Consider the following 27,451-nt stretch of genomic DNA (forward strand, 5'->3'; position numbering starts at 1 on the left):
AATGACCTGGCCTCCACAGCCTTCTGTGGCAATGAATTCCACAGATTTACCACTCTCTGACTCAAGAAGTTTATTCTTATTTCCGTTTCAAAAAAATCTTACCTTGACTCTAAGGTTGTGGTCTCGGGTCCTCAACTTTCCTGCCAGTGGAAACATCTTCCCAACATCCACTCTGTCCGGGCCATTCAGTATTCTGTAAATTTTAATCAGGTGCCCCCTCATCCTTTTAAACTCCATCGAGTATAGTCCCAGAGCCCTTAAACGTTCCTCATATGTTAAGCCTTTCATTCCTGGGATAATTCTCGTGAACCTCCTCTGGACCCGCTCCAGAGGCGAAACATCTTTCCTGAGGTATGGAGAGAAAATTACTCACAATACTCTAAATGTTATCTAACCAGAGCCTTATAAAGCCTCAGAAGTACAACCCTGTTTTTATATTCTAGTCATGTTGAAATGAATGGATTCCTAACTACCAATTCAACTTGCAAGTTTACCTTAAGAGAAACCTGGACTAGGACTCCCAGGACTCTCTGCACTTCAGATTTCTGAATTTTCTCCCCATTTAGAAAATAGTTCAAGCCTCTATTCTTCCTACCAAAGTGCATGACTTCACATTTTCCCACATTGTATTTCATCTGCCACTTCTTTGCCCTCTCTCCTAACCTGTCTAAATCCTCCTGCAGCCTCCCTGCATCCTCAGTACTACCTGTCCCTCCAATGAATCGGGGCAAAAGCTTTCTAGATCTTGTGAGACTCATGAATGAACAGGAAGGTTGGCCACTCCCTGGAGGAGAATTAGTAACTTCAAATTTAGTGGTGAACAAGCTGACATCAGACGCCCTGGGAGTAAAGATTAAAGTCCCTGGTGAGTCAGAGGAAACTTAGAAACAACGTAATATTCCCGGCTGGAAAATCAATTACATACAGTGTAGATTGAGTGTTGAGACCCAAAGATCACAATTACAGAAAGAGAATAGAGAGAAATGAATGAAGTACTGATCTGAAATTGCAGATTTGGGAACATGGTAAAGCCAATAATTAAGTGATGACATTGGGCAAATGAAAAACATAAACAGAGTGGATGTAATAGAGACAGATATTTGGGAGACTTTATTCAGTTCACAAAAAGGCCTATGGCACTTCATAAGAGTCACAATAATGGCGGGACAATTTATTTAAACCACAAGGAGTGGAAATTATTAATCAAACCAATGATTAAAATTGGGAATCATTTAGTGAAGTCATGAACAGTGAGATTTATGCGTTGGAATTAGAAGATGGTGCTGAAAAATGTGTTGCTGGAAAAGCACAGCAGGTCAGGCAGCATCCAAGGAGCAGGAGAATCGAAGTTTCGGGCATAAGCCCTTCTTCAGGAAATGGTGCATTAGAAGATGGTGCCTATTTTCCATGTTAGCTACAATAGGTAACAATCCTCTATTATAGCCGCAAGATAGTGGGAATCCTTCATTCTAGCTGCTAAACATTGGTAAATGCTCAAGCTCAGCAGAAAGACTGCTGTTAATGAGATGTCTTTTAAGTAAGCGAAGTATATTATAACATTAGGAAGACATGGCATAATCGTGGGCTTCAATGATGAGCTAATTGGAATACAGCATAGGATATTTTGGTGGAAACAATTTCTGAAATACAAAATAGCTTCCAAAATTGGAGACTAAATCTGAAGTTGATGGGATATCGCTTTCCAAGGGGTAGAAGAAGCAACAGATACTTTGGAAAAGGCACTGAAATGTTGACAGTTGCTTTAACTGCAGAATTAATTAAATTCTTGTTAGGGCAAGATCCAATAGAAGAGTTCAGCATCCATGGGAATCCATAAAGTATTTCATTAGTGATCCATACCAATTAGTGGAGAAATATGATTAGGGTGACTTCCCATGGGAGACTGGTTAACAAGGTTAGATCTCACGAAATACAGGGAGAACTAGCCATTTGGATACAGAACTGGCTGAAAGGTAGAGGGTGGTGGTGAAGGGTTGTTTTTCAGACTGGAGGCCTGTGACCAGTGGAATGCCACAAGGATTGGTGCTAGGTCCTGTACTAAATGATTTGGATGCGAGCATATGAGGTATAGTTAGTAAGTTTGCAGATGACACTAAAATTGGAGGTGTAGTGGACAGCGAAGTTTACCTCCGATTACAACAGGATCTTGATCAGATGGGCCAATGGGCTGAGAAGTGGCAGATGGAATTTAATTCAGATAAATGCGAGGTGCTGCATTTTGAGAAAGCAAATCTTAGCAGGACTTATACACTTAATGGTAAAGTCCTAGGGAGTGTTGCAGAACAAAGAGACCTTGGAATGCAGGTTCATAGTTCCTTGAAGGTGGAGTCGCAGGTAGGTAGGATAGTGAAGAAGGCATTTGGTTTGCTTTCCTTTATTGGTCAGAGTATTGAGTACAGGAGTTGGGAGGTCATGTTGTAACTGTACAGGACATTGGTTAGGCCACTGTTGGAATATTGCATGCATTCTGGTCTCCTTCCTATCAGAAAGATGTTGTGAAACTTGAAAGGGTTCAGAAAAGTTTTCCAAGGATGTTGCCAGAGTTGGAAGATCTGAACTATAGGGAGAGGCTGAACAGGCTGGGGCTGTTTTCCCTGGAACATTGGAGGCTGAGGGGTGACCTTATAGAGGTTTACAAAATTATGAGGAACATGGACAGGATAATAGACAACTTTTCCCTGGGGTGGAGGAGTCCAGAACTAGAGGGCATAGGTTTTGGGCGAGAGGGGAAAGATATAAAAGAGACCTAAGGAGCAACTTTTTCACAGAGGGTGGTTCGTGTATGGAATGAGCTGCCAGAGGAAGTGGTGGAGGCTGATACAACTGCAACATTTAAAAGGCATTTGGATGGGTATATGAATAGGAAGGGTTTGGAGGGATATGGGCTGGGTGCTGACAGGTGGGACTAGATTGGGTTGGGATATCTGGTCGGCATGGACGGGTTGGACCGAAGAGTCTGTTTCCATGCTGTACATCTCTATGACTCTATGACGCTATTACTACTGTTGTAATAGTTGAGGCTTTGTTAGACTTATTACTGCTTGAAGAAGCCCAGGCTCTAGAGAAAGCCATTCAAATAGTGATTAATGCAGAATTCCAGAACTAGCTCCAATCAATTCTAAGGGATGATCACCTTTGCATAGGAGATATACGGATTCCATTCAATTCTCAAGAAAGCTGACCCTATCCAGGATAAAGCATCCCTCTTGATTGGCATCACATCCATAACATTTACTCTCACCATCTCTGATGCTCCGTAGCAGCAGTGTACACCACCTACATGGTGCACTGTTGAAATTCGCCTAGTCTCCTTTGACAGCAACATCCAAACCAATGGCCATTGTCATCAAAAAGGTCAAAGGCAACAGATGCATATGAACAAAAACAGAAATTGCTGGAAAAGGTCAGAAGGTCTTACAGCATTGAATTGAATTGAACTGAATTTATTGTCACGTGTACCGAGGCACAGTGAAAAGCTTTGTCTTGCGAGCAACACAGGCAGATCATATATTTAAGTAGCATAGATAGTAAATAATAGGTAAACAGTGGCTAAAACAAAGACACAGGTACAGGCGAATGTTAAGAGTTTGTGAGTCAATTTAGTATTGTAACAACAGTTGGGTAGAAGCTGTTTTGAAACCGGCTAGTGCGTGTGTTCAGGCTTCTGTACCTTTTCCCTGATGGTAGAGGTTGTAGAAAAACATTGCCAGAGTGGGATGGATCTTTAAGAATGCTGGCGGCCTTTCCTTGACAGTGGGCCTGGTAGATGGATTCTATAGATGGGAGGTTGGCCTTTGCGATTGTCCGAGCCGAGTTCACCACTCTCTGTAACTGTCTCCAATTTTGAATGGTACAGTTGCCTTACCAGGTAGTGATACATCCAGACAGAATGCTCTTGATGGCGCACCTTTAAGAGTTGGTAAAGGTATTTGCCGTCATGCCAAATTTCCTCAGGTGCCTGAGGAAGAAGAGACATTGTTGGGCCTTTGTAAACAGTGCATCCACATGAACAGTCCAGGAAAGCTTGTTGGGAATGACTACTCCCAGGAGCTTGACACTCTCCACTCGTTCCACCTCTGTGCTGTTAATGTGTAGAGGGGCATGAGTAACATCCTGCTAAAAGTTAATAATGAGTTCCTTGGTTTTGCTGGCATTGAGAGCTAGGTTGTTCTCAGTGCACCATTTTTCCAGGTCTTCCACGTCCCGTCTGTATTCTGTTTCATCGCCATCTGAGAATTGACCGACTATGGTGGTGTCATCAGCGAACTTGTAAATGGCATTAGTCTGATATTTGGTGACATAGTCATGGGTATGTCTGGAGTACAGTATGGAGTTGAGTACGCACCCCTGGGGGGCTCCAGTGTTGAGTGTTAGTGAGGACGAAATATTGTGGCCTGTGGGTCAGGAAACTGAGGATCTAGTTGCAGAGAGTGGGGCTTAGTCCGAGATCACTAAGTTTAGTAATCAATCTCGAGGGAAAGAAGTAAAAGTTATTGTTTGGGTTCAGTGACCCTTTCTCAAAACAGGTCAGCTTCATTGGAACACCACCACCTGAAAGGACCTACAAATGCCACTCATTTTCCTAACTTGGAAATATATCACTGTTCCTTTACTGTCACTAAGTCAAAATCCTGGAACTCCCTCCCCAAAAGCATATTGAATTTATCTGGAGTAAATGGACCACAGGTAGAAAATGGACTTCAAGAAAGTTTCTCACCACCTTCACAAGAGCTACTAAGGATGGAAATAAAAGCTAGGTCAGGCAGCAAATCCCATTTCCCTTGAATGAATATTTTTAAAAAAGCATATGATGCAAATGGAAAAGCCAGTACAGTGAGCAGGACAGGACCAACACTATGTCAGCATTGTGGTGCAAATAAATCTCACATGCACAGACAGTGCCTAGCCATTTAAAATGAATGCTTTACCTGTTGGATAGTAGGCCAGTTTCAGAAGATGTGCAGAAGTTGGTCATGGTTTCAGAAAAGAAAAATATTGAATAGCTACACACATAAAGAGGTTAACGAAATAAAACAGCCTACTGCAGAAGGATGACTCAAAGAATTCCTAGGGCAAATACCAAACCATACATTTTGTAAGATACTACTTAGAGTTACAGTTGGATGAGGAGGAACTGGCAAGGATGCTTCCAAGAACGTAAAGATTTGAAATTTCACCTTATTCAATTGAGGCATTGAAAAGGGAATTGAATGATTATTTCTATACAAATAATGTGCTTAGCAATAGATAACGTTGCTCATTTGAGAGCCAGTGCAGACATAATGGGCTGAATGGCCACCTTCTATACTGCAATTCTTATGTGCTTTTCTAATTCTTGAAGCTTTACCTACAAAACAACATATGTGCAGGGAAAACTGCAGATGAAGAGCAGATGTGTTTTTCAAAATGACAATCAATGAACTTAATAGGCATGATGCTGAGTTAATTCATTCATAAAATTGATTCATCCACTTGGTATACTATGGCATAATAGCCAGTGAACCACAATGTGCTTAGCCAGGACCAACAGGAGTAGTAAGGAACCAGAGATGTCTCCACATTGTCAGTATTAAGGCTTCATGGATTGGTCATGAAAATATATTTTGAGCACTGATAGCATTTTACAATTGAGAATGAAATAGTGGTTTATGGAAAATGACTGATTGTTCCAGCTTCACTTCAGATGCTGTCCTAGAGATGCTGTACCAGGAACATTTAGAGATCACCAAGTACAGAGCCAGAACTCTGTCAGTGCTGTCGTGGTCTAGGATCATCAAGGCCTTTAAAGAACTTATTGCCAATAGCAAGACCTGTGCCATCTACAGAACAAAGTAATGAAATCTGTTGATACCCACCATATTTCACATAGAACTGGAAATGTATGCAAACAGATCTATTTGTTTTTGGTGGAAGGTCTTACCTCATCGTCATCAATTTTTTTTCTATCAATGAATAGAGATTATGAAACTCCATCACAATAAGGCCCCTGATGAAGGGCTCTGGTCTGAAACATTGACTCTCCTGCTCCTCGGATGCTGTCTGACCTGCTGTGCTTTTCTAGCAACACACTCTTGACTCTGATCTCCAGCATCTGCTGACCTCACTTTCTCCTTTTAAGAAACTCCATGCTTATGCATATGGTTAGCTGAGTCTTGCATGAGATTTTTGCAACACATAGCATTCCTGATGTCGTCCTTTTGATCAGTAGACCGCAAATCTCTAACAGCCAGTTTTGGATTTGAATATATAAAAGTTGGCTACACATTTATGCTTACAAGTCTGTCAAGACATATAGAAAAAGTAACAGCCCTGTCATAGCCAACAACCCACACACTACTATAGGCATTACTGTACAAAACAATTGTGAAATTTGGAGCAGAGGAAACAGCATGAATAAAGGATCTGAATAGAAAAGGTAGTCAGCCAAGAAACAGCAGACCACCAGACACCTTATATTGCTCATAACACTGATCGACTGAGATGAATCCATTGCGAAAAATCATGAGGGACATGGATAGGGTAAATAGACAAGGTCTTTTCCCTGGGGTGGGGGAATCCAAAACTGAAGAATATTGGTTTAAAGTGAGAGGGGAAAGATTTAAAAGAGACCTAAGAGGCAACTTTTTCTCACAGAGGGTGGTGCATGTATGGAATGAGCTGTCAGAGGAAGTGGTGGAGGCTGGTACAATTATAACATCTAAAATGTATTTGGATGGGTACATGAATATGAAGGATTTAGAGGGATATGGGCTAAATTCTGGCAAATGGGACGAGATTAATGTAGAATAGCTGGTAGGCATGGATGAGTTGGACTGAAGGGTCTATTTCTGTACTGTACATCTCTATGATGCTATTACAAAAGGGAGTTGTAGACCTCAAATTGTTGGAAAGACAATTAAATTTAATGATCTTCAACTGAACAAACCACCAGTCTTCTAAGTCCAAAGATAATCCATTGAAGGAGAATAATGAAAGTTCCAGATACCTGGATCACCCGATCAGAGACTTAGAGGGAGATGGAGTAGTGGTAAATGTAATAATATTAATGAGCAAAAAGAAACTTGTGGGTAGATTTTGTGTAAGAGTTTAAAGGGATGCCCTAAGTCACCTACTATATTGATGTCATATGAACAGATTGGGATCCCGAAGGAGAGAGACCTAAACCTCCTGTTCCTCAAAGTCTCTGTTAAAATATCTATCATATTAATGTAGCCTATAATGAGTTGTTAACAAGTAATAAACTAAAACTTCTTAGATACAAGATTCTTTTAGTTACACCGCAATGTGGTTTTCCCCTGCCACACCAGACAAAGCAAACCCTCTATTATCTTACACTTGAATGTTGTTGCCACCGTTCTCTTTATTATGAGCACCAGCTCATACAGTAAAGTGAGCGAGCATTCCCATATTACAACAAATAATTTCTAGGAGGTCCTGCAAAGTGTCAGAGCATTGCCTTGTCAATATGGTTTCAACATGGGTATTCAATTTGATCTGCCTTAAGAGGTGTAACTTGAAGAGCAAAAGCATGGAAAGCAGTAGAGGGCTGCATAAGCTGCTAGACAAGGATGAAGAAGAGCCTGGAGAAAGCAATCCTTACACCATAGGGTGTATAGTAACTGGGTGTCCTAGACAGATATTAACTTTCTAAGGCACAGTGCATCAGGCAGCTGCAATTCTCCAGAATGGCCAACCAACAATTAGAGATCAGCATTTGAGCATCCACACTACTACAATGCGCCAGGCTTCAAACTCGAAATACAATATTATCTCAGTTTGCGGTGTACAATAAATGAAAGCGGTCACTCGGAATTTATCATGTTCCCAATGGAGGTGACTAAGCAATATGGTCCCGTGTGATCCTGTACAAATCCTTTTATTTTATTTCTTAAGTATTCAAGTCAGTTGCAGCCATTTTATGATTTCTGTAGGTGCGTGCATGGAATTCTGGCAGCATTGTCATGATAACTTCGTTGGGTGTCAGTCCTCAGTAACTGGTCTCTTCCACCAAGGCCATTGGGCTAGTGCCTGGAGGTTTGAAGAGATAGACCAGTCCCTGAATAGCTGGTTGATGACTCCTGTCAGGAGCATGTAAATTGATGCATAACCAATGAAAATCATATCACACTGGAGTTCTAATTGAAGTAGCTATTAAACGTTTCAAGCAAGATTTCTAATACATAGCTTAGAGTAAGTGTTAAGATTTATCATTGTGAATCGCACAACCAGGAGTAAAATTTGGGGATCAATCATATGAGGGGATTAGAAAGCTGAGAATACAGACAAAAGATTAAGGAGCAGCAGTACTGCCTGCTGCTAGACCTCTGTTCCCCTTCTTATAGAGTACTGTCCCTCCAATCATTTAACAATTAACGTCGTGGGTGGCACGGTGGCATAGTAGTTAGCACTGCTGCCTCACAGCACTAGAGACCTGGGTTCAATTCCTGCCTCAGACGACTCTCTGCGTGGAGTTTGCACATTCTCCCCGTGTCTGCATGGGTGTGCTCCGGTTTCCTCCCACAATCCAAAAATGTGCAGGTTAGGTGAATTAGCCATGCTAAATTGTCCGTAGTATTAGGTGTAGGGGAGTGGGTGGCGGGTCGGTGTGGACTTGTTGGGCTGAAGGGCCTGTTTCCACACTGTAAGTAATCTAACTTCATAAGTGTGGCTACACAAAGAGACCAAAATCAACTTGAAGAAAATATGTTTATTAAACCAAGTTAATTTGTCATTCTTCACCTCACAATTGTTTATGCTGGAAATGAAGAACTAAAATTTGCCACTAGGAAAGCAATTGTATCTATTTTAAGTGTTCTTAGTGCACTGACGTGATGCCTTGCTTTCGACTATAGCAAGGAATGTGGAAAGCCATTGAACTTCCATTGAAGATTCCTAAGTTGGCTTTGGTAGATAACCTTGAATAGCTCTTGTTCTAAGGTCCAACTATAAACAGCAGAATCTGAACAGCTGAAGGGGAAGTCAGGCCTGACTGACTGCTTGGCACCAACAAAGGTACTCAATGTAAGTCTGGGGAGGAGCAGTTATGCAGTCCTCTGACAGCATCTGTATTACACTTGGAATCAGTGCCACTTTAAAGGACCTGTGCATCTAGGCTGCTCTTTCTGAGAATAAAGTAATAGGAATAATTATTACATTCAAAGTTCCTATTAATGCCTTCATGCTTTGAGGATGTTCTTGAACCCCAAACCAATTAGCTGCAGTCTGATCTCTCATAACGCTGTCACAGATTCAGATGAGACTCATCGTTGTGGCACCAAATACAATGCTCATAACCGGACCACTCACACATATTCTAAATACCATGCATGAAGACTCCTTACAAGTTGAAATTAGGTAAAGGAATCAAAGGGTTTGGGTAGAAAGTGAAAACAGGATATTGAGTTGGATGATGAGCCACGATCATATTGAATGATGGAGGAGTTTCAAAGCGCTGTATGGTTTATTCCTGGTTCTGTATTTGATAGTTCTATGTTTCTATTTATTGTTTGTTCATAGAAATCACCACAATGCCAGCATTTCAGGATCTGTGGTGTCAAGGAAATTCATTCTTCCTTGTGGATTGGGACTTTAAATTTGTTTGAGAATTGTTCATTATTAAGGACATTAAAGAATTCTTCTAATTCTGTTTCTGATTCAAATTACCCCATAAGTCCACACAAATACATAGGGTACTGTTACTATGTGACGGCTCTTCAATATCTTCCAAACTTAACACTACGTCCAATAATTTCGGATCATAACCTCTTTTAAAATCAGCAGCTATTGATTCACTTTTTTTTGTTTAAAACTCCTCTAGATCTATCTTTTGTTTCTTTATTTGTCCCATTTTATCGTCTTTCATAAGATGTATATCCTCAAAGAAATAGGCCATTCAGTTCATTGAATCTGCTTTGCCATTCAATGAGACCATGGCTGATTTGATCATTCTCAACTTCACTTTCCTTTCTCTTTTCCAGATCCTTTCTAACCTGATGAAAAATCTGTCTACCTAAACGTTTAATATACTTAATGATGCAGTCTCTGTGCTATCTATGGTAAATAATTCCACAGATTTGCTACCTTTTGAGAAAAATCTTTGACTTTCCATCTTATCACAGATCCTCTCTTTTGCTTTTAATTCCCATTGGTCTGTGCCTGATTTTCTGGTTCTGGTAAAGGATAATTGGCCTGAATACTATTCTGGTGTTTATCATCTCTCTGAACAAATGTTTTGCTCTTTTATATAACCATTTGTCTTTAGTTCATGACAATTTTATCATTTAATCTTTCCCACCCTCCACACTATCCCAGATCTTCCCTTCTGCTGTTTGTTTTATTAGCATATCACTCACCCTCCTGCAGTTTGAAAGAAAAATCATATTCCACGCAAAACATTATTTCTTTTGATCCAATTGAATATTTCCAGCACTTTGTTTTTATTTCAGCCAGATTGTCTATCTTAGTTCCATTCTTAACTAAGTATCTCCTCTAAAGTCTTTACTGCCAAAATATTGCCTCAGAAGCTTCTCAAATTGATTCACTTTTGGCTGCATCCTCTTCTTCATGTGCATGATGTTTCTTAAAAATATCATCCACAGACGCAGGATCAACTTCTTCTCTCACTTGAGACCTACAGTCTTGGCTCCAGTCTTCTGAGTCACACGCTGTAGAAATCCCTCTCAAAACTTTATTGTCTCTGCATTTCCCTTCCTATTAAACACCACTCAAAACCTGCTTTTTATAAGATACTTAATTACCCTTTTAATTTCTCCTCCTTTGACTTAGTCAATAATTTACCTCTGTCAAACTGCTTAGTCTGCTTTTGTACATTGAAAGGTCAATGTAAGTGTAGAGTTTCATATTCAGAATGGATCAGCAGCAAGTCAATATCTTTCAATTAAAAATAAAACTTTCAATAATTCCATTTTCAATCTCCTATAAATTTATTTTTTGAAAGTTTAGATTATGATCATTTCAATGTCAGTAGGAATGTTTCTTTTAACTATATTCAGAATTATTTTTATATAATCTAACAAAGTCAATATTTGTCTATAAAAATGCAAAACATCTATTCATGTTTTTCAGTACTAACCCACAAATTTATTTTAGTGGTTAAAATTAGAAAATTTTTTTTAATGCTAGGTACTCTGATCGATTATTATGGAAAGCATTCATTGGACTTCATTCCCAAACTTTTTCGGAAAGCTTTGTAGAAACACGACTGATTAAACGGATGATTATTCATGAGCAATTCAATAATTTCACAATGGATTATGATATCGCCTTGCTTGAACTTTCGGAACCTGTGGTGTACAATAATTACATTCAACCAGTGTGTCTTCCATCAGCATTACATGTGTTTCCTGCAAATCGGAAATGTTATATTACTGGTTGGGGCTTACTGCAAGAGGAAGGTAAGTTTAGTTATACATAAAGCTATTTCTAACTTTATTTTCATTGGATTGAAATACTTTTTTGTTAACAATTATATTAAGAGCTGAAATGAATTTTAAAAATCGATTGGTTTAGTTAATCATCCAATACAATTTGAAGAATCACACAGTCATTAATTGCAAGCATATTTAAATGCCACACATGGACATGCACAAATACTTACAGTAATAGTCCTGATAATTAAAATAAAAGCTACACTTTAGAGAATTAATTCCTGCAATATTAGGTAATAGACTGATAGTTAGAAGCCAAACAGTTTATCCTCAGTGGTGGAAAAACTTTTAGGAATCACCATTCCGTACTAAATCAAGTCATTCAGACAAATGTGGATCAATTAAGAAGAGCCAGCATGGATTTTTTTTTCAGGCCAAATTGTATTTGACTAATTTGATTGAGATATAAGTCAATGGGATAATTGAGAGCATTGATGTGGGTAATGCCATTCTTGTTCTGTAGATAGATTTTGAAAAAAAAAATGTGATTGGAGAGGATGTAGAAAAGGTTTATGAGAATAGTTCTAGGGATGAGGATTCCAGTTACCAGAATAACCTAGTGTTGCATGATTTTTGACTTTGGATAGAATGAAGAAATTGGGGCTGTGCTTTTAGACAATAGAAGATTGAGAAGAAGTTTGATCAAGGTGTTTAAAATCATGATGGATGTGGGCAGATAGATAGGAAAGGTGGAAAGGTCAAGAACAAGAAGGTATAAAGTGAAACAACCAGAGGAAGCATGAGGAAAAATGATTAATGGAGCAAGTTATTAGAATTTGGAATCCATTACCTGAGAGTGGTGTAGACAGATTAAATTGTAGTTTTTAAAATAGAATTTGGAAAGGTAATGCAATCAGTTTATCAAAATTACTCTCACAGAGAATTTATAAATGATGGGGCATGTCTCCAAGTGTTCTTTAATCATTCTATGTTTGCAGCCTTTGGATTTCCCATAATATGTATTTTGTGCTCAGACGAATTATTGTCATATTGCAGCACAATGGAGGAGTAGCTCTAATTTGGAGAAGTATGTGGGCTTGGGTGTGGATAGTAGTTTGAACTGGCAAATATGAGAGGATATCAGAAAGCCAGCTTCAGTTCATTGACATCTGCATTTAATTTCTGTGATCAACTTATACTTTAAACAGCAAAAAGGACTGTTCCCTTGTTTCTATAAATATATAAAACAAAAAAGGGTGACTAAAGTGGATATTGGTCCTTTAGAGGATGAGAAGGGGCATTTAGTTTTAGTATATAGTGAAATGGCCAAGGCATTGAACAGGCATTTTGTATTGGTTTTCACAGTGGAGGACACTAATAACATGCCAGTTAAGTGACAAAGAGATGAAGGTAGGTGAGCACCTGGAAACAATCGTTATTACAGAAGAGGTAGTGTTGGGCAAGCTAATGGAGCTATGGATAGACAAGTCTCCTGGCACTGATGGGATGCATCCCAGGGTGCTCAAAGAGATGGTGAGAGAAATAGTAAGTGCACTTGTGGTAAATTTCCAAAATTTGCTGGACTCTGGGGCAGTTCCAGGAGATTGGAAACCAGCAGATGTGACACCACTGTTTAAAAAGGAAGGTAGACAAAAGATGGGGAATTATAGACCGGTTAGCTTAACCTCTGAGTGGGGAAGATGTTTGAATCAATTATCAAGGAAGAAATAACAAGGCATTTAGATAGAAATTGTCCCGTTGGCAGGTGCAGCATGGATTCATGAAGGGCAGGACATGCTTAACTAGTCTTTTGGAATTCTATGAAGACATTACAAGCATGGTGAACAATGGGGACCCAGTAGATATTGTGTACCTAGATTTCCAAAAGACCTTTGGCAAACTGTTGCACAAGAGAGTGTTGCGTAACATAAAGATGCATGGCATTACAGGTAAAGTATTAGCATGGATAGGGGATTCGTTGACTAACAGGAAGCAAAGAGTGGGGTAAATGAGTGCTATTCTGGTTGGTAATCAGTGACTAATGCTGTGCCTCAGGGATCAGTGTTGGGACTGCAATTATTCACAACTTATATAGATGATTTGGAGTTGGTGACAAAGTTAGATTTGGAGTTGGTGACAAAGTTAGAGTTGGAGATGTGTCAAAGTTTGCAGATGACACTAAGATGGGTTCAGAGCAAAGTGTGCAGAGGACTGTGAAACTTTGCAGAGGAATGTAGATACTTTATGTGAGTGGGCAAAGGTCTGACAGTTGGAATACAATGATAATAAATGTGAAGTAATCCATTTTGGTGAGAGTAACAGTAAAAAGGATTATTACTTTAATTAGTAAAAGGTTGCAGCAAGCTGCTATGCAGAGGGACCTGCGTGTCCTTGTGCATGAATCCCAGAAGGTTGATCTGCAGGTATATCAGGTAATTAGGAAGGCAAATGGAATTTTGTCATTCACTGCTAAAGGGATTGAGTTTAAAAGCAGGGAGGTTATGTTGCAGCTGTATAGGGTGCTGGTGAGACCACACCTGAAGTACTGCGTGCAGTTTTGGTCTCCTTACTTGAGAAAGGATGTACTGGCACTAGAGAGGGTGCAGAGGAGGTTCACTAGGTTGTTTCCGGAGTTTAGGGAGTTGGCTTATGAGGAGAGACTGAGTAGACAGGGATTATATTCATTGGAATTCAGAAGAATGAGGGTGGATCTTATAGAAACATGTAGAAATATAGAATAGCTAAGATATAAATAGAAAGGATGTTTCCACTGGCAGGTGAAACTAGGACAAGAGGGCATAGCTTTAAAATTATGGGGAGCAGATTTAGGACTGAATTAAGAAGGAACTTCTTCACCCAAAGGGTTGAAAACCTATGGAATTCCTTGCCTAATGAAGTAGTTAGCGCTACTTCAGTAAACGTTTTTAAAGCTAAGACAGATTTTCTTTGAACAATAAAGCAATTGAGGGATATCGTGAGAGGACAAGTAAGTGGACCTGAGTCCACTAAAAGATCAGCCATCATTTTATTGAATAGTGGAGCAGACTTGAAGAACCAGATGGCGTACTCCTGCTCCTAGCTCTTATGTTCTTATCAGACATTGCAATTTCAATGGAATTACAGCCTTTGTAGCAAACTAAGTTGGGAACGGTCCCCAGCTTCCAACATTTTCCCATTTTGCCAAACATTATCTTCGAGTGACTGCTTCTAGGTACTTCCCAAAGGTACTCCAAAAGTGTCTCTGGATATTGGGGCCAATTTCTCTTGTATATCTAATATTTGGAATTTTTTCAGGCATTCCATAAGTATATGATCAAGAAACAAAATCTCAATATATATTTTTTAATTAAAACTGGTAATTCAGGATTGCCTGTAATATTGCCTGGTTCATCATGAATGCTAAGTTTTTTTTAGTTTTTTTTATTCATTCATGGGATGAGGGCATCACCAGCTAGGCCAGTTTTTATTACCCATCCCTAATTACCGAGAGGACAGTTGTCAGTCAACTATATTTCTGTGTCTGAAGCCAAACACAGACCAAATCAGGTAAGAATGACAATTTCCTTCACTAAGGGATATTAGTGAACCAGATGGGTTTTTCCTGAACATCAACAATGACTTTGTGCTCATAAATCCAAATGTTTTATTGAATCAAAATTCCACCATCTGCCATGGTGAGATTTGAACCTGGGTCCCCAGAATATTACCTGACTCTTTGGGTTAATAAATACATATTCAGCTGCTTAAACCCTGGAATCCCATCAGTGTACCTTTTCACCCATTCTACCATTGTTCCTTCAAGTAATTCCTTAAAAAGACGTTCATTTACCATATATACTCATGTATAGGTCAATCTCATGTATAAGTAAATGCCTTATTTTTGGCCAAAAGTTCTTGTATTTTCCACATATCTCATCTATAAATTGACCCTACTATATCACATTAAATCACATTAATTCATTCATACCAGTAACTCTATTCATTGCTCTTTGTTAACTATGTTGCATCTCTATTCATTCATTCATAACTCTACTGACTGCACTTGGTTTGCTACAGCACGTTTTGATTCATTCACTCATTCAGACCAGTACTAAGTCTATCAGTACTTATTGCATTCATTCATTATACATCCAAAAGATAATATTGTTAAAAGGTTAATCATTTTAATTGTGCCATTATATTTGAATAAACATGAGATATATTAGCTACATACCAGTATATTTTTAATTCGTTGACAAATGTGTTAATGTTGCTGAGGTTCATAATGTATTCGAGTAAATGGGAGGGAAATGGAAGATTTGGCAGGAAAGTTCAAGACACTTATATATTCAGAATTTAATAAATATTTCATTTTAAGTGTGCCATTATACCAGGCCACAACGATGTTGAAAGTGTAATTTTGCAGGATTTCAATGAATCTTCGATATGTTAAATTTCTGTACTGGTGTCTTGCTTTTATCCAGTAATTATCTTTATAGTAATTCATTGTGTTTTTCTTCTTTAGTTGTGCGATCAAATTGACTTTTGCTAATAATATGGTATTTTGAACTGCAGCATGAATTTCAGCCCTTCAAATGTGCCTGTGTATTAGTCGACCCCCTAATTTCAGCTTTTAAAAAAAGTCTTCAAAATTCGACCTGTACACAAGTATATATGTATATGGTTCTTTCCAAGACCACTGGATGTCTCAAGTCCTTTACAGCTAACAAAGTACATTTGAAGTGTACTCAGCATTGAAATGGAAGAAACGAGAAAGCCAACCTGTGAATACTCCCAGCAATGCAATAATGACAAGCTTCTGTGTCTTTGTTTGGTGTTGGGGGATAAATATTGACCAGGATTCTTGGAATAATTCTTCTGTAAAATAGTCATGGGAGCTTTAACATTCACATGTGTAGGCACATGGGACTTAGGATTAACATTTCACTGGAAAGATAGCATTTCTGACAATGCTGCTCTACTTCAGTACTGCACCAGAGCATCACTCTTGATTTTTGTGCTTAAAACTTATAGTGGCACTTTAGTCCAGATTCTTGTGATTCAGAGACAAGAGTGCTATCATTATCCATATGTCAATAGCTATCACCTGTCTCTGAAACCCTGTCTCATTTATCACGTATTTATTTATTTACCTTAAATTACCCTATTCAGCTGGATATCAAATTTTGCTTGTAACCCTCATGTGAAAAGCCTTTTGATATTTTCTTGAATAAAAGATGCTAAGTAAATATAAGCTATCACTTTTTGTTTGGGAAGAAAGATGTCATATCACTGTGAAAAAAAACCGAATGACCACTCTCCATCATTACAGTTGACTGATATTTAGATTGTTCTAAATAGATAGTAAAGCAAGATAGAAAAATTAATATAATTGAGAAACAAATTTGCACTGTATATGCAATGTTTTAATGAAAATTATAAATTTATTGGATGTGGCAGAAGCTTTTTAAATGAAGTCTTCTAATCCTAAAACCAAAAAATAGTGACTACAAATCATTTGCAACTATGTTTTGAGAACAAAATGCTTATGATTAAATTTGTCATGTATCTAAATGTAGCACAGAGCAATATTTTAAATTACAGTATATATCCATGAGGACAGTCATGGTTTTATATTTTATTGAAAAATAAACTGCCCAATCAAGTTTTTGTCACAATCTGGTGATGAGGAATGAGATTGATATGAATATTATTTGTTAATATTATAAGCATCTGTTTTGCTTATCAACAGACAATGAGCAGAATTCTGCTCTGAATAAACAATGCATTTTTTTACAATATTGCTAAATTTTTAACGGTTTCTCAACTAAACAGGAAATGCTTTTTGTTTCGCAGGTCATCTTCCTTTGGTTCTTCAAAAGGGTGAAGTAAGAATTATTAATCAAACAACATGCAATAACTTTGTAGGAAACATTGTGTCATCACGAATGCTTTGTGCAGGATATCTTACTGGACAAGTAGACGCTTGTGAAGTACGAAAATTTATAATTATATTGAATTTGATGTTAGCACAGTCAACAATGGTAATTTCCATAGATTTGTGGTGCAGTGACATTGATCGTCAAAGTTTTTTGATTCTCAGAAAATAGTCAATATTATACCAGTAGTAGTGCCTTAAAATCATTATTGTGATTCTGTTCGCCGAGCTGAGAATTTGTGTTGCAGATATTTCATCCCCTATCTAGGTGACATCCTCAGTGCTTGGGAGCCTCCTGTGAAGCGCTTCTGTGATCTTTCCTCCACCATTTGTAGTGGTTTGAATCTGCTGCTTCCGGTTGTCAGTTCCAGCTGTCCATTGCAGTGGTCGGTATATTGGGTCCAGGTCGATGTGCTTATTGATTGAATCTGTGGATAAATGCCTATCCTGTGGCTTGTCCTATAATGGTAGTATTGTCCCAGTCGAATTCATGTTGCTTGTCATCTGCATGTGTGGCTACTAAGGATAGCTGGTCGTGTTGTTTCGTGGCTAGTTGGTGTTCATGGATGCGGATCGTTAGCTGTCTTCCTGTTTGTCCTATGTAGTGTTTTGTGCCCAAAGGACTAACCACACTACCATAGATTAAGAGCATTTCCTAACTGACAGCCAGATTACTGTGACCACTAGGACTCATAACAGCACACAAACCAACAGCCACTCTCAGACAACAACTCACCAAAACAATGGACCCGATACGCAGCATGAGCAAAACCAATGTAGTGTACAAAATCCCATGCAAGCACTGCACAAAACATAGGACAAACAGGAAGACAGCTAACGATCTGCATCCATGAAAACCAACTAGCCACGAAACGACACGACCAGCTATCCTTAGTAGCCACACACACAGATGACAAGAAACATGAATTCCAAGCACTGAGGATGTCACCTAGACAGGGGACGAAATGTCTGCAACACAAAGTCCCAGCTCAGCGAACAGAACCACAACAACGAGCACCCGAGCTACAAATCTTCTCACAAACATAAAATCATTATTCTAGAAACTTGGATATTAATGTAAATTTGGAACAGCTATGTGATATGTGGTTTGTGTAGAAATCCCCTGCTTTGCCAACTGTGAATAACTAACTCAGGTATTGTTGGGGATCTGCAATGCGCTTCTGTTGCCCAAAGCTGAGGAAAGATGGGGGTCAAATAGTCATGTACTGGTATTAACTTAAATATTACTGAAGAAAGTCACTTCATCAATGCTTTTCATCTTGCATTCATCAGGACAATTTCCAAAATACCAAAGTCAAGGAAAAAAACCAAAGGGTTTTGAGAAGATTTGTAGCTCAGTTTGAGGTTTTGGATGTAGGTTTGCTCACTGAGCTCGGAGGTTCATTTCCAGATGTTTCGTCACACTACTGTTTCGGTTTCTTTAGGTTGGTGATGTTATTTCCTGTGATGACGTCATTTCCTGTGAGTTCCAGAACTCTATCAACAAACACTTCGAGTTAGAACCCATGTACTACCCCCGAGGAAAAGAACAGGAAATGACATCACCATGGGAAATAGCATCACCAACTCAAAGAAACCCAAACATATAAATAGAAGGCAGGAATCATGTATACTGCTTAGCCTGAGGCCCACTGAAGATGTTGCCTAGTAGGGTGACGAAACATCTGGAAATAAACCTCCCAGCTCAGCAAGTAAACCTACATCCAAAAAAACCAACATTTATGTTGTATGAGAGTGCTGGTTAGTTATTAAATAGACTCTAACTGGTTGAGACCTATTTTAACTCAACAGAACAGGTGACAACAATTCTCTGTTTACTTTCTCAAGACAATGCCTTGATTAGAGTCAATCGGCTTAGTTTAAAATTTAAACAAAGTTAATTTACATTCATCATTAGCTGGTGTATTTGCCATGGCAATGCTTCTACCAATCAGACTTGACTTGCCAACCAATCAGCACTCTCGTCTTAAACTATACAAAAGTTGTATTCCCTTTGTATTGGCATTCTGGTGAATATGAGACAAAAATATGAGTCCAAAAACTTTAATAAAATATGATTTACCTCAGCAATTCAAAAGTCAGATAGTTATCCCTCCTCCTGATTATGTTCTGGGGGTTCCTGCTGCGAAAGACACAGTATCTGCTCATACACAAAGAATAGTTAATTGGAAGGGACACTGTTATACTGTTACTCATGAAAAGAGAGTCAACTTTATTTATATCAGCTACACTGCACACTACTTATATATTTATTTTTACAAAAATCTATTGTCTAAAATAAAAGATTCTGAAAGAATTAATATTGAAGTTGTATCATCTCCACCCAACCTGATGATGGCCTATAGTCTTTGAATCAAGAAACAGTCAATCTTGCATGAGTTCCCAATGGAAACAGCCATGACATACCTGACTCCAGAAGGTTGTAATTATGTCCAGCTAGTTAATGTTAATTATACGTATTGCTTTCATACAGTAAACTATATCTTGTAATGGTGTGCACATTCCTCTTTTTGTTAAGACTCTACAGTGGCCTATATTTTACCACTGATAGTTAGTTGAGCCCTTAGACTCCACATACAATGGAGAATTGTTGGCTGCAAACTACCCCAACCATAAGCCAACATTGGTTGATAATTAGAACGTACCACATGTTAGCATGGCTGATGTATGAAAATAAGACTGAAGTGACAATTTAAAACAAACACAATTTTTTTCTGAGTGCTGATAAACACAAATCAGTCAAGAAAGACTCATTAACATTTTAGTGTGACCTGATCCTTCCTGATTGCTTAGAATATTGAATTTAAAAAACTAAGCGAATTTTAAAATCATTTTTATTGTAATTCTTTTACTGATTAAATTTAATTTTTAAACAGTCGAGAAACAATATAATGAAGACGATCTATGTTTTAGAAAGCATTCTTGAATAATTATGACAAAGGAATGATAAACTTTGGTTTGATGAATATATTTGTGCTACTGTTCATATTCTCTCCAGGGTGATTCTGGAGGACCACTGGCTTGTGAGGAACCATCAGGAAAGTGGTTTCTGGCAGGAATTGTGAGCTGGGGACAAGGATGTGGTCGATATGGGCACCCTGGAGTTTACACGAGAATCACAAAGTTTCAAGACTGGATTCAGAGAAACATGGGAATCAGCAGCAATTGAGCAAAATTATTACATGCTGAAAACAAGATTTAAATTTAATCCAAGTGGTGGTTCCTGCTGTAATGCTCATGTTGCTACACCAGTGAAGTACCCAAATGTTTAATTATAATTCTACCTTCTGCATTAGTTATCTGGCTCGAAAGAGTTTGTAGATATCATGATTGGATGAAATCAAGTTAAACATGGCCATTATTCCACCTTTTTATTGCTCCAGTAATACTCCACCAAATGTCATAGAGACATTGTGATACAGAATGAGCACATTTAGTGTACTGAGTCTATTGGTTGTTCTTTTTAGAACAACTGACTAATTCTTACTCTTGTTTTATCTCTGTAGTCCTTATAACTTAACATCTGTCATGTGATTATCCAGTTTCTTTTGAAATCATTTATTTTATATCTTTGTTTACACCCCACCATAGCCGTCAGTTCCTGGTCATTATCATTTGCTGTGTAAAACAAAACAATCTTCCTCGCTACATCGTTCTACATCTTTTGTCAAAGCCTTCAATCTGTGTTCCCTAAACTTAGAACAATCAGTTAATATGAATTGTCTACCTTACCTAAACCTGCCATAATCCCCATCAAATCACCCCTCAATCTCCTTTCTACCAGGAAAACATTCCCAGCTTTTCAAACTTAACTTTGTGTTGACATTCCCTCATCCCTGGCAACCTTCTGGGAAATCTTCTATGCGTTCCCTTGAGGACCTTCATATCCTTCTTAAAGTGTGGAGAAAACATTTCTTCCAAAAGACACCATCTTATTTCATTCTGTATTAAATTCTATTTGCTAGTTGTCACTTCCATTCTGTATATCCTTTTGCAGTCAGTGGTCTCGGCCTCACTGTTTGCTCCAAGTTCAGTGTTATCAACAAATTTTGAAATTTTACTCTGAATTCTAATGTCCATAGTTAATCAAAAAAGCTAACTTTTTAAATATCTAACCCAGTGATATTTAACTTTCGTGGCATGACAAATTTTCATTCCTTGCTTCCAATCTCCTCCGAAACCTCGAATGACATTCATCACTGCACATGTATAAGAGAAAGGAAACCTGCTATATTATGCAGCCTGTGTGCCTTGATACTGAAAAGGTTGGGAATCACTGATCTAAGGTGACACTATTCTGTGAGCCTCAATTTCATTTTGTCAAACGTTTTCCTAAAAATCCATGCAACCACATCTATTGCATTCCCTTCATTACCGTTCTTTGTTATACCATCGAAAATTTAATTGGATTTGTCATGTATGACATCCCTTTCGTAAATCCATGCTTGCTGTCCTTAATCAGGTCAAATCTCTCCAAGGGTGCCTGTTGTTCTTTACCCTGTTTATTGTATATCTAAATTTTTACCACCACTGATATTAAACTGGCCTGACCTGTAATTAGTAGCATTGACATTGAATCCTTTCTTGAATAATCTTCCGTTCCATAATAGATTAGAGATTTTAGCATGCCTTTCTGCTATCTCCTTCTCCACTACCTTTAGCAAATATTGTTGTAAGACATCTAGACCAGGCAAGTTAACCACTCAAAACACAGCCAGCCTTTGCAGCTATCCTCCCTAACAATTTTCACCCTGTCCATTACATCTATCATCTCCACTTTTACTAATTTTATTAGCATCTTCTTTGTTAATAAGTATCAATACAAAACTAAATGTTATTCTCGTCCTACCTATACCTCCAAGTTTATATCACTGTCTTTGTCCCTAATAGGCACTAAAAAGGACCTTATTAATACATGTTTTTATTGATATGCTGACGGAAGACTTTGAGTTCCTTTTATGTTAACTGCAGTTTTATTCTCTCATTCGCTGTTTGCCAGTCTTACTTTCCTCTTCACTCTCCCTCCCAACTTCTTGTATTTGGCCTAATTCCCACTTGAAGAATTCACCCACATGCATCACGTTACTATTTTTCTGGTCAGTCTTTGTTTCTTTCCTGCTCTGGTTAAATACCCTCTCATCCCATTGAGGTCAGTCATCCTCCTGTTTAGATATTCTACTTTAGATTGTCCCATTTCACTTTTCCATTTCTGACCTATCTTTTTTGATACACTGAGCACACTTATCCTAGAGCTTCCCTATAGACACTTAGCCCACTTCATTTTGTGGCACCAAATACAGCAGTGCCTCCTTTCCAATGGAACTTGGAACATAACTGATAAGGAAGTTCATTTGAACAAATTTCAGGAATTCCTCTGTCTCTGATCCTTTATTCTAACATTATCCCAGTCAACACTGTATATGCAAAAGACCTCAATATCACTGCACTGTACTTGCATGTCACTGATATCCGTATTGATCTAACATTCTATCTTTCTCACTAGTTGCAGGCCCAGTAGCCGCCTTGCTTCTCAATTGTAACAAAATGGATTTTGTCTTTGCCCACTGAAAGCCATCCTGTCTTTCAAATGCCAGAAATATTTCCTATTAAATCTGCCAGCCCAGCTCCCGTTTTCCCTTCCCTATGTTTAATCCTTTTTTTTGGAAATATTAAGTATACAGTTCTCCCAACATTTAAGCCAGGTTTCCTTTATTGTCACAACATCCTATTCCCATATGGCTATTATGTTTGTTCCTAAATAGTCTTCTTCTTCACATTTTGTGTGTTTGAATACATGCATTGTAAATCTCTTTCTGTTCTTCATTGTCCTGCTTAGTCTATTCCTATCTTATACAGTAAAATTCATTCTCCAATGCAATTAAACAATCTCACTTGGTGCTTCTTATTTCTCTGTCTCCTACTTCTCTTACTTCTGTATGCTGTGTCCCTGCCAGTTTAGCTTAAACATCCACCCCACCCCCACCACACTTCTGAACCTTTCCATGAGTCCAGCTGATGTGTACCCCATTCCTTTTGCAAATGATGTCTCCTGCACAGAACTAATGCAATGATCCAAAAGCCTGAAGCCTGAAGCCTTTTCTCCTACAGTATGCTATAGGCTTTGAGTTAGTCTATCTTGTCTTGTCCTCCTATTTTTACTTTGATTGGCATGTGGGATTGGGAGTAATCCAAAGGTTACTACCTTCCAAGTCCCACTTTTTAATTTATCCAGTGCCTGAAAATCTGACTGTAATACTTGCTATCTGTCCTCCCTCTATCATTGGTACAAACATGTTTCACAAAGTCTAGTTTACTCTCTTCCGTTTGCATAATAAACTGCATATTCTCTGAGATGTCTTTTACCTTACCCCTGGGGAGGCAACACGCCAAGCAAGATTCCATGATGGTTACAGAAATACCTGTCTGTCTCCCCCTAACAATGGAATCTCTTATAACGCTTGCATTTCTGCACAATTGATGTTCCCTTCTGTGTTGTCTATTGCCAGTTGGATATTGTGATCTGTCTGCACTCCTTCAAAGTTTTGATGTTCCCAGCACGCTCTGATGCTGAGTACTGGTTTGAGAATGGCACACACTCCTGAAATTATGACCCTTCTTAATCTTCCAAATGGTCATTCATCTTCTATCGCAATGTCTCACTGCCTGTGGCGTGACCACATTCTAGAACATACAATCTAGCAACCTGTCTTACTTTTTGAAGTTTTGTCATAGGAGTAAAGAAAGAATCAAGCAATTTTGAGATTTAAAAAATAAGTTTGTTGTGTAGTGTGGATGTGAACTTTACAGCCACTCTTTAAAAGCTGCGCTATAATACAAACCTGGTTGAGAAAGTCAATAACAGCTTCAGTAATTAAGTTATCAGTCTAACAGTAGTATCTACTGTTTGGGTTTCAGGTAGACAGTAGCTATTCTCTAAGTATTTTACACTACATCAATGAAGCTTGAAATTTTCTTTCCTGCAAGTAAATCTTTTCTCCTTGGAGTTTAAAATGTACAGTGCCAACATCTTGCTTTATTCAAATTAGTCTAGAAAGTTACAAAACATTTTTAGATGATACAAGTGGCCCTTTAGAATTTTTTTTACTCTGAGTTTGATCTCATCTCAGATGAACCATGTGTGATATGAAATGGAAACATGCCAGAATCTTAGAGGCTCTCTTGCATTATTTCATTCTGGAATCTGGTTATTCCTCAAGTCAAAAGTTAGACCACACCAAAAATAATCCCAAAGCGGAAGATTCCACATGAAAGCATTTTGAGGCATTTTCTGCAAGTAATTAGATGGCAGAGTTCAGCTCAGCATCCACTTTCCAATTAATTCAATTTATCTTCAAATAAAGGAGGTGAAAAGGTTTATGGTATTTTCCTTTAACAGTAGTAAAAATACTTAATCTTAATCTATTGATATAAAGTACCTTCAGTTTGGATAATGTGTATGGCCTCAGACATCTAATAACATTTTATCATGAGATTAATTTGATTTTAATTGTATCTGGTGTCACTTTATCTTGATGAACTTTGAAGTCAGCCAAGGGTCCTGTGGAGGTAGACATGATCAGAATTTAAAATCTAAGTCTCAACCCATTGATGTAATTCCATCTCTGACCTGCGTCAGCTTGTCAAACTCGTTCCTCCAATTTTTATTCCCAATCAGCATTTGCCTTCTACCAGGGTTGGATTCCTGTTGATATCCAGACTCTGACAGCTGACCCTGACTCACAATCTTAAGTGGGAGACAAATATGAAATGTTTAAAAGACCTCAAATTTAAAATTGGAAAGGCCTTGCTGCAGGCTCTGCATGATTCATCTATCCCCTGTCACCCGAAGATCCATGCTGAAATCAATTCCATTGTATCATTATCATAGCTGTTTGTTATTCTCCTTACTGTTGAACTGATTAGGTCCACTCATTATTTAAACTCTGTAGTATCCTCTTCGAATTGTAAACAGTCCTGGCAAACGCTGGATTTTTGTCAGTTTTAAATATGAAATATATTAATGTAAGTATTTGTGTGTGATGACATTCCACAAAATTTACATGCTGTGGGGGTGGGTACAGTTTATTGCAAAACCTATATGCCAAATCTGATTTTAGTCAACATGATTGATTTTTGATTCTGGAGGCAAATTATGTATTTGAATGGCAATGGCACAATGTAGTAATCCACAAAATGATTTGCCTTACCTTATCAAGTTCTTATCTAGGTTTGTTTTTAATTATAGATATATTGAAGGGTAATGATCATCCTTCTAGATTTTATTTAAAGTCATAATTAAGCATCTATGTAATCGAATTGTAACTTACAAGAAGTCACATAGAAGTGATGTTTTCTATGATTGTTTACATCAGCATAGGAAAAATGGGTATAGATTTGTTAAAAATTTAATGAAGGAAACATCCCTTTTAAATGGAAAATAATAATCAGGGCAAAATGTTTAATTATTGTACAGTGACAGGAGGAACTAAAGTTTCTTTTTCAAAAAACTTCAAACAATAAATTGATATGATTTTCTATATGTTGATTTAAGAAATTTTGTTTGTTCAGAACAAAGATCATAAAAATTATGTTGTGTAATAAAGTTCTTTTAAAGATCAACTCAGATCTGATCAATCCTATTTCAAATTTAAAAGATATTTTCATTCCTGTTAGTTATTATTCATCAATAACCAAATTCCTAAATAGTTTTACTGTCTAATAATTGATGATTATTTGGAGATAATCCAAAGAAATGTATGAAATTCTTAAATTTCTAGAGAACGTAAGCAAATAAGCTGTAAAACATGGCAGCAATCACAAATTTGTTGCAAGATTTTAATGTTCAGTTGCTGTGATAAAGTGGTCCACTTGGCCTACAATTTGACACTGTTATTAGACTGCTCCATGTGGCTTATATTTGCACAAACCTGGGTCAGTTGGAGATTAATTGCTAAATAAGTTGTTGAGATGTGGACTGCATTGTTTGAGAGTGGTTAAATCATAACATTAAATAAGGATTTGGATAATCCTCTGAAAAGCAAAAAATGTGCAGTTGGACAACACTATGTAAGTGACACTGGGTAAGTGACACGAGGTAAGTCACACTATGTAAGTGACACGAGGTAAGTGACACGAGGTGAATTGCATTGCAAGTGGCCAGCCTGGGCATGGCAAACTGAGTTGCCTCCCTTGAAATCATTTTATGGTCGATACATAAGCAACTTTTCATTAAATTTTAACTTCCCAAAAGGTAGCATATCAAAGTCAGCCTAACAGCAAGGAAATGACATGCTTCCTTCTTTTGTGTATCTTTGGTATCTGATAATTGCATACTAGCTGTAAGATATTTACATATCTAAAAAGGTTCTAACACAATACAGCATTATGTTAACGACCAGGCCAGACTCCCTCAAAACATTTCAAGAAAGTAGCCCAGATCCTAATTTTGCCAATTTTTAAGCAGTAGATATTCCAGGAGGGATGCAGTTGGTCAAACCACATAGTTTTAAACAAAACAGAATTTATTGACAAGATTAGCGAATGAAACACAAACAAAAGAGGACAAAATACCGAATAATTTAACCTATCTGAAAACCCAATAGATCATACCAACTTAATAATGCTGTTCGAAATACTTGCAACAATCCCCACAAACACCCCTTGACATAAAAGGTAAAATCAAACTCAGGGTCTTATAGGAGAGATGTCAGAGAGAGAGGAGGATCAGCCTGGACCTGCTTCTGTGGATCCCGCAGCTTTACAACTGCCTGACTGCCTTCAGTGAATAGCCAGACTACCAAAAGCCAAATCAAACCAGATAAAAGCTGAGCTGGGAGAACTGGCCACTCCCCTTTCATTGCACAAGTTGTTTTAAACTTGAAAGCCTTTTGCCTGAGGCATATCTGTTAGCTACCATCAAATTGGCCCTAAAACCCATCTAAACCCAGACTTTTTGTAACCTGTGTTTTTACAAACTCCTGAAAAAAAGTCAAGGTCCACATAACCTTGTTAAAGGAGCAGCAGCATCAAATCAGTCTAACATTGATCATCCAGTATACTTTTTAAAAGCAAGTGAAACATTGGGTCAAAGGTCATACACAAATCA

At 38.0% G+C, this 27,451-nt stretch overlaps 1 protein-coding gene across 2 annotated transcripts in view; it reads left to right on the forward strand.

Annotated features, from left to right (window-relative positions):
* LOC122555251 (suppressor of tumorigenicity 14 protein homolog) overlaps positions 1 to 25,869 on the forward strand; it is a 143,029-nt gene extending 117,160 nt beyond the window's left edge. The window contains exons 17-19 of one of the 2 annotated variants that reach the window (XM_043701043.1): positions 11,164 to 11,435; positions 17,244 to 17,380; positions 20,345 to 25,869. In XM_043701043.1, the coding sequence (XP_043556978.1) occupies positions 11,164 to 11,435; positions 17,244 to 17,380; positions 20,345 to 20,515 (580 nt within the window). In that variant the 3' untranslated portion in view covers positions 20,516 to 25,869. Of the gene's footprint in view, positions 1 to 11,163; positions 11,436 to 17,243; positions 17,381 to 20,344 lie in introns of those variants that run through there. The other variant, XM_043701044.1, reaches the window with a different exon arrangement.
* The last annotated feature ends 1,582 nt before the right edge of the window (positions 25,870 to 27,451 follow it).

This window comes from Chiloscyllium plagiosum, chromosome 12, assembly GCF_004010195.1.
Source record: "Chiloscyllium plagiosum isolate BGI_BamShark_2017 chromosome 12, ASM401019v2, whole genome shotgun sequence".
Taxonomy (NCBI): Eukaryota; Metazoa; Chordata; class Chondrichthyes; order Orectolobiformes; family Hemiscylliidae; genus Chiloscyllium; species Chiloscyllium plagiosum.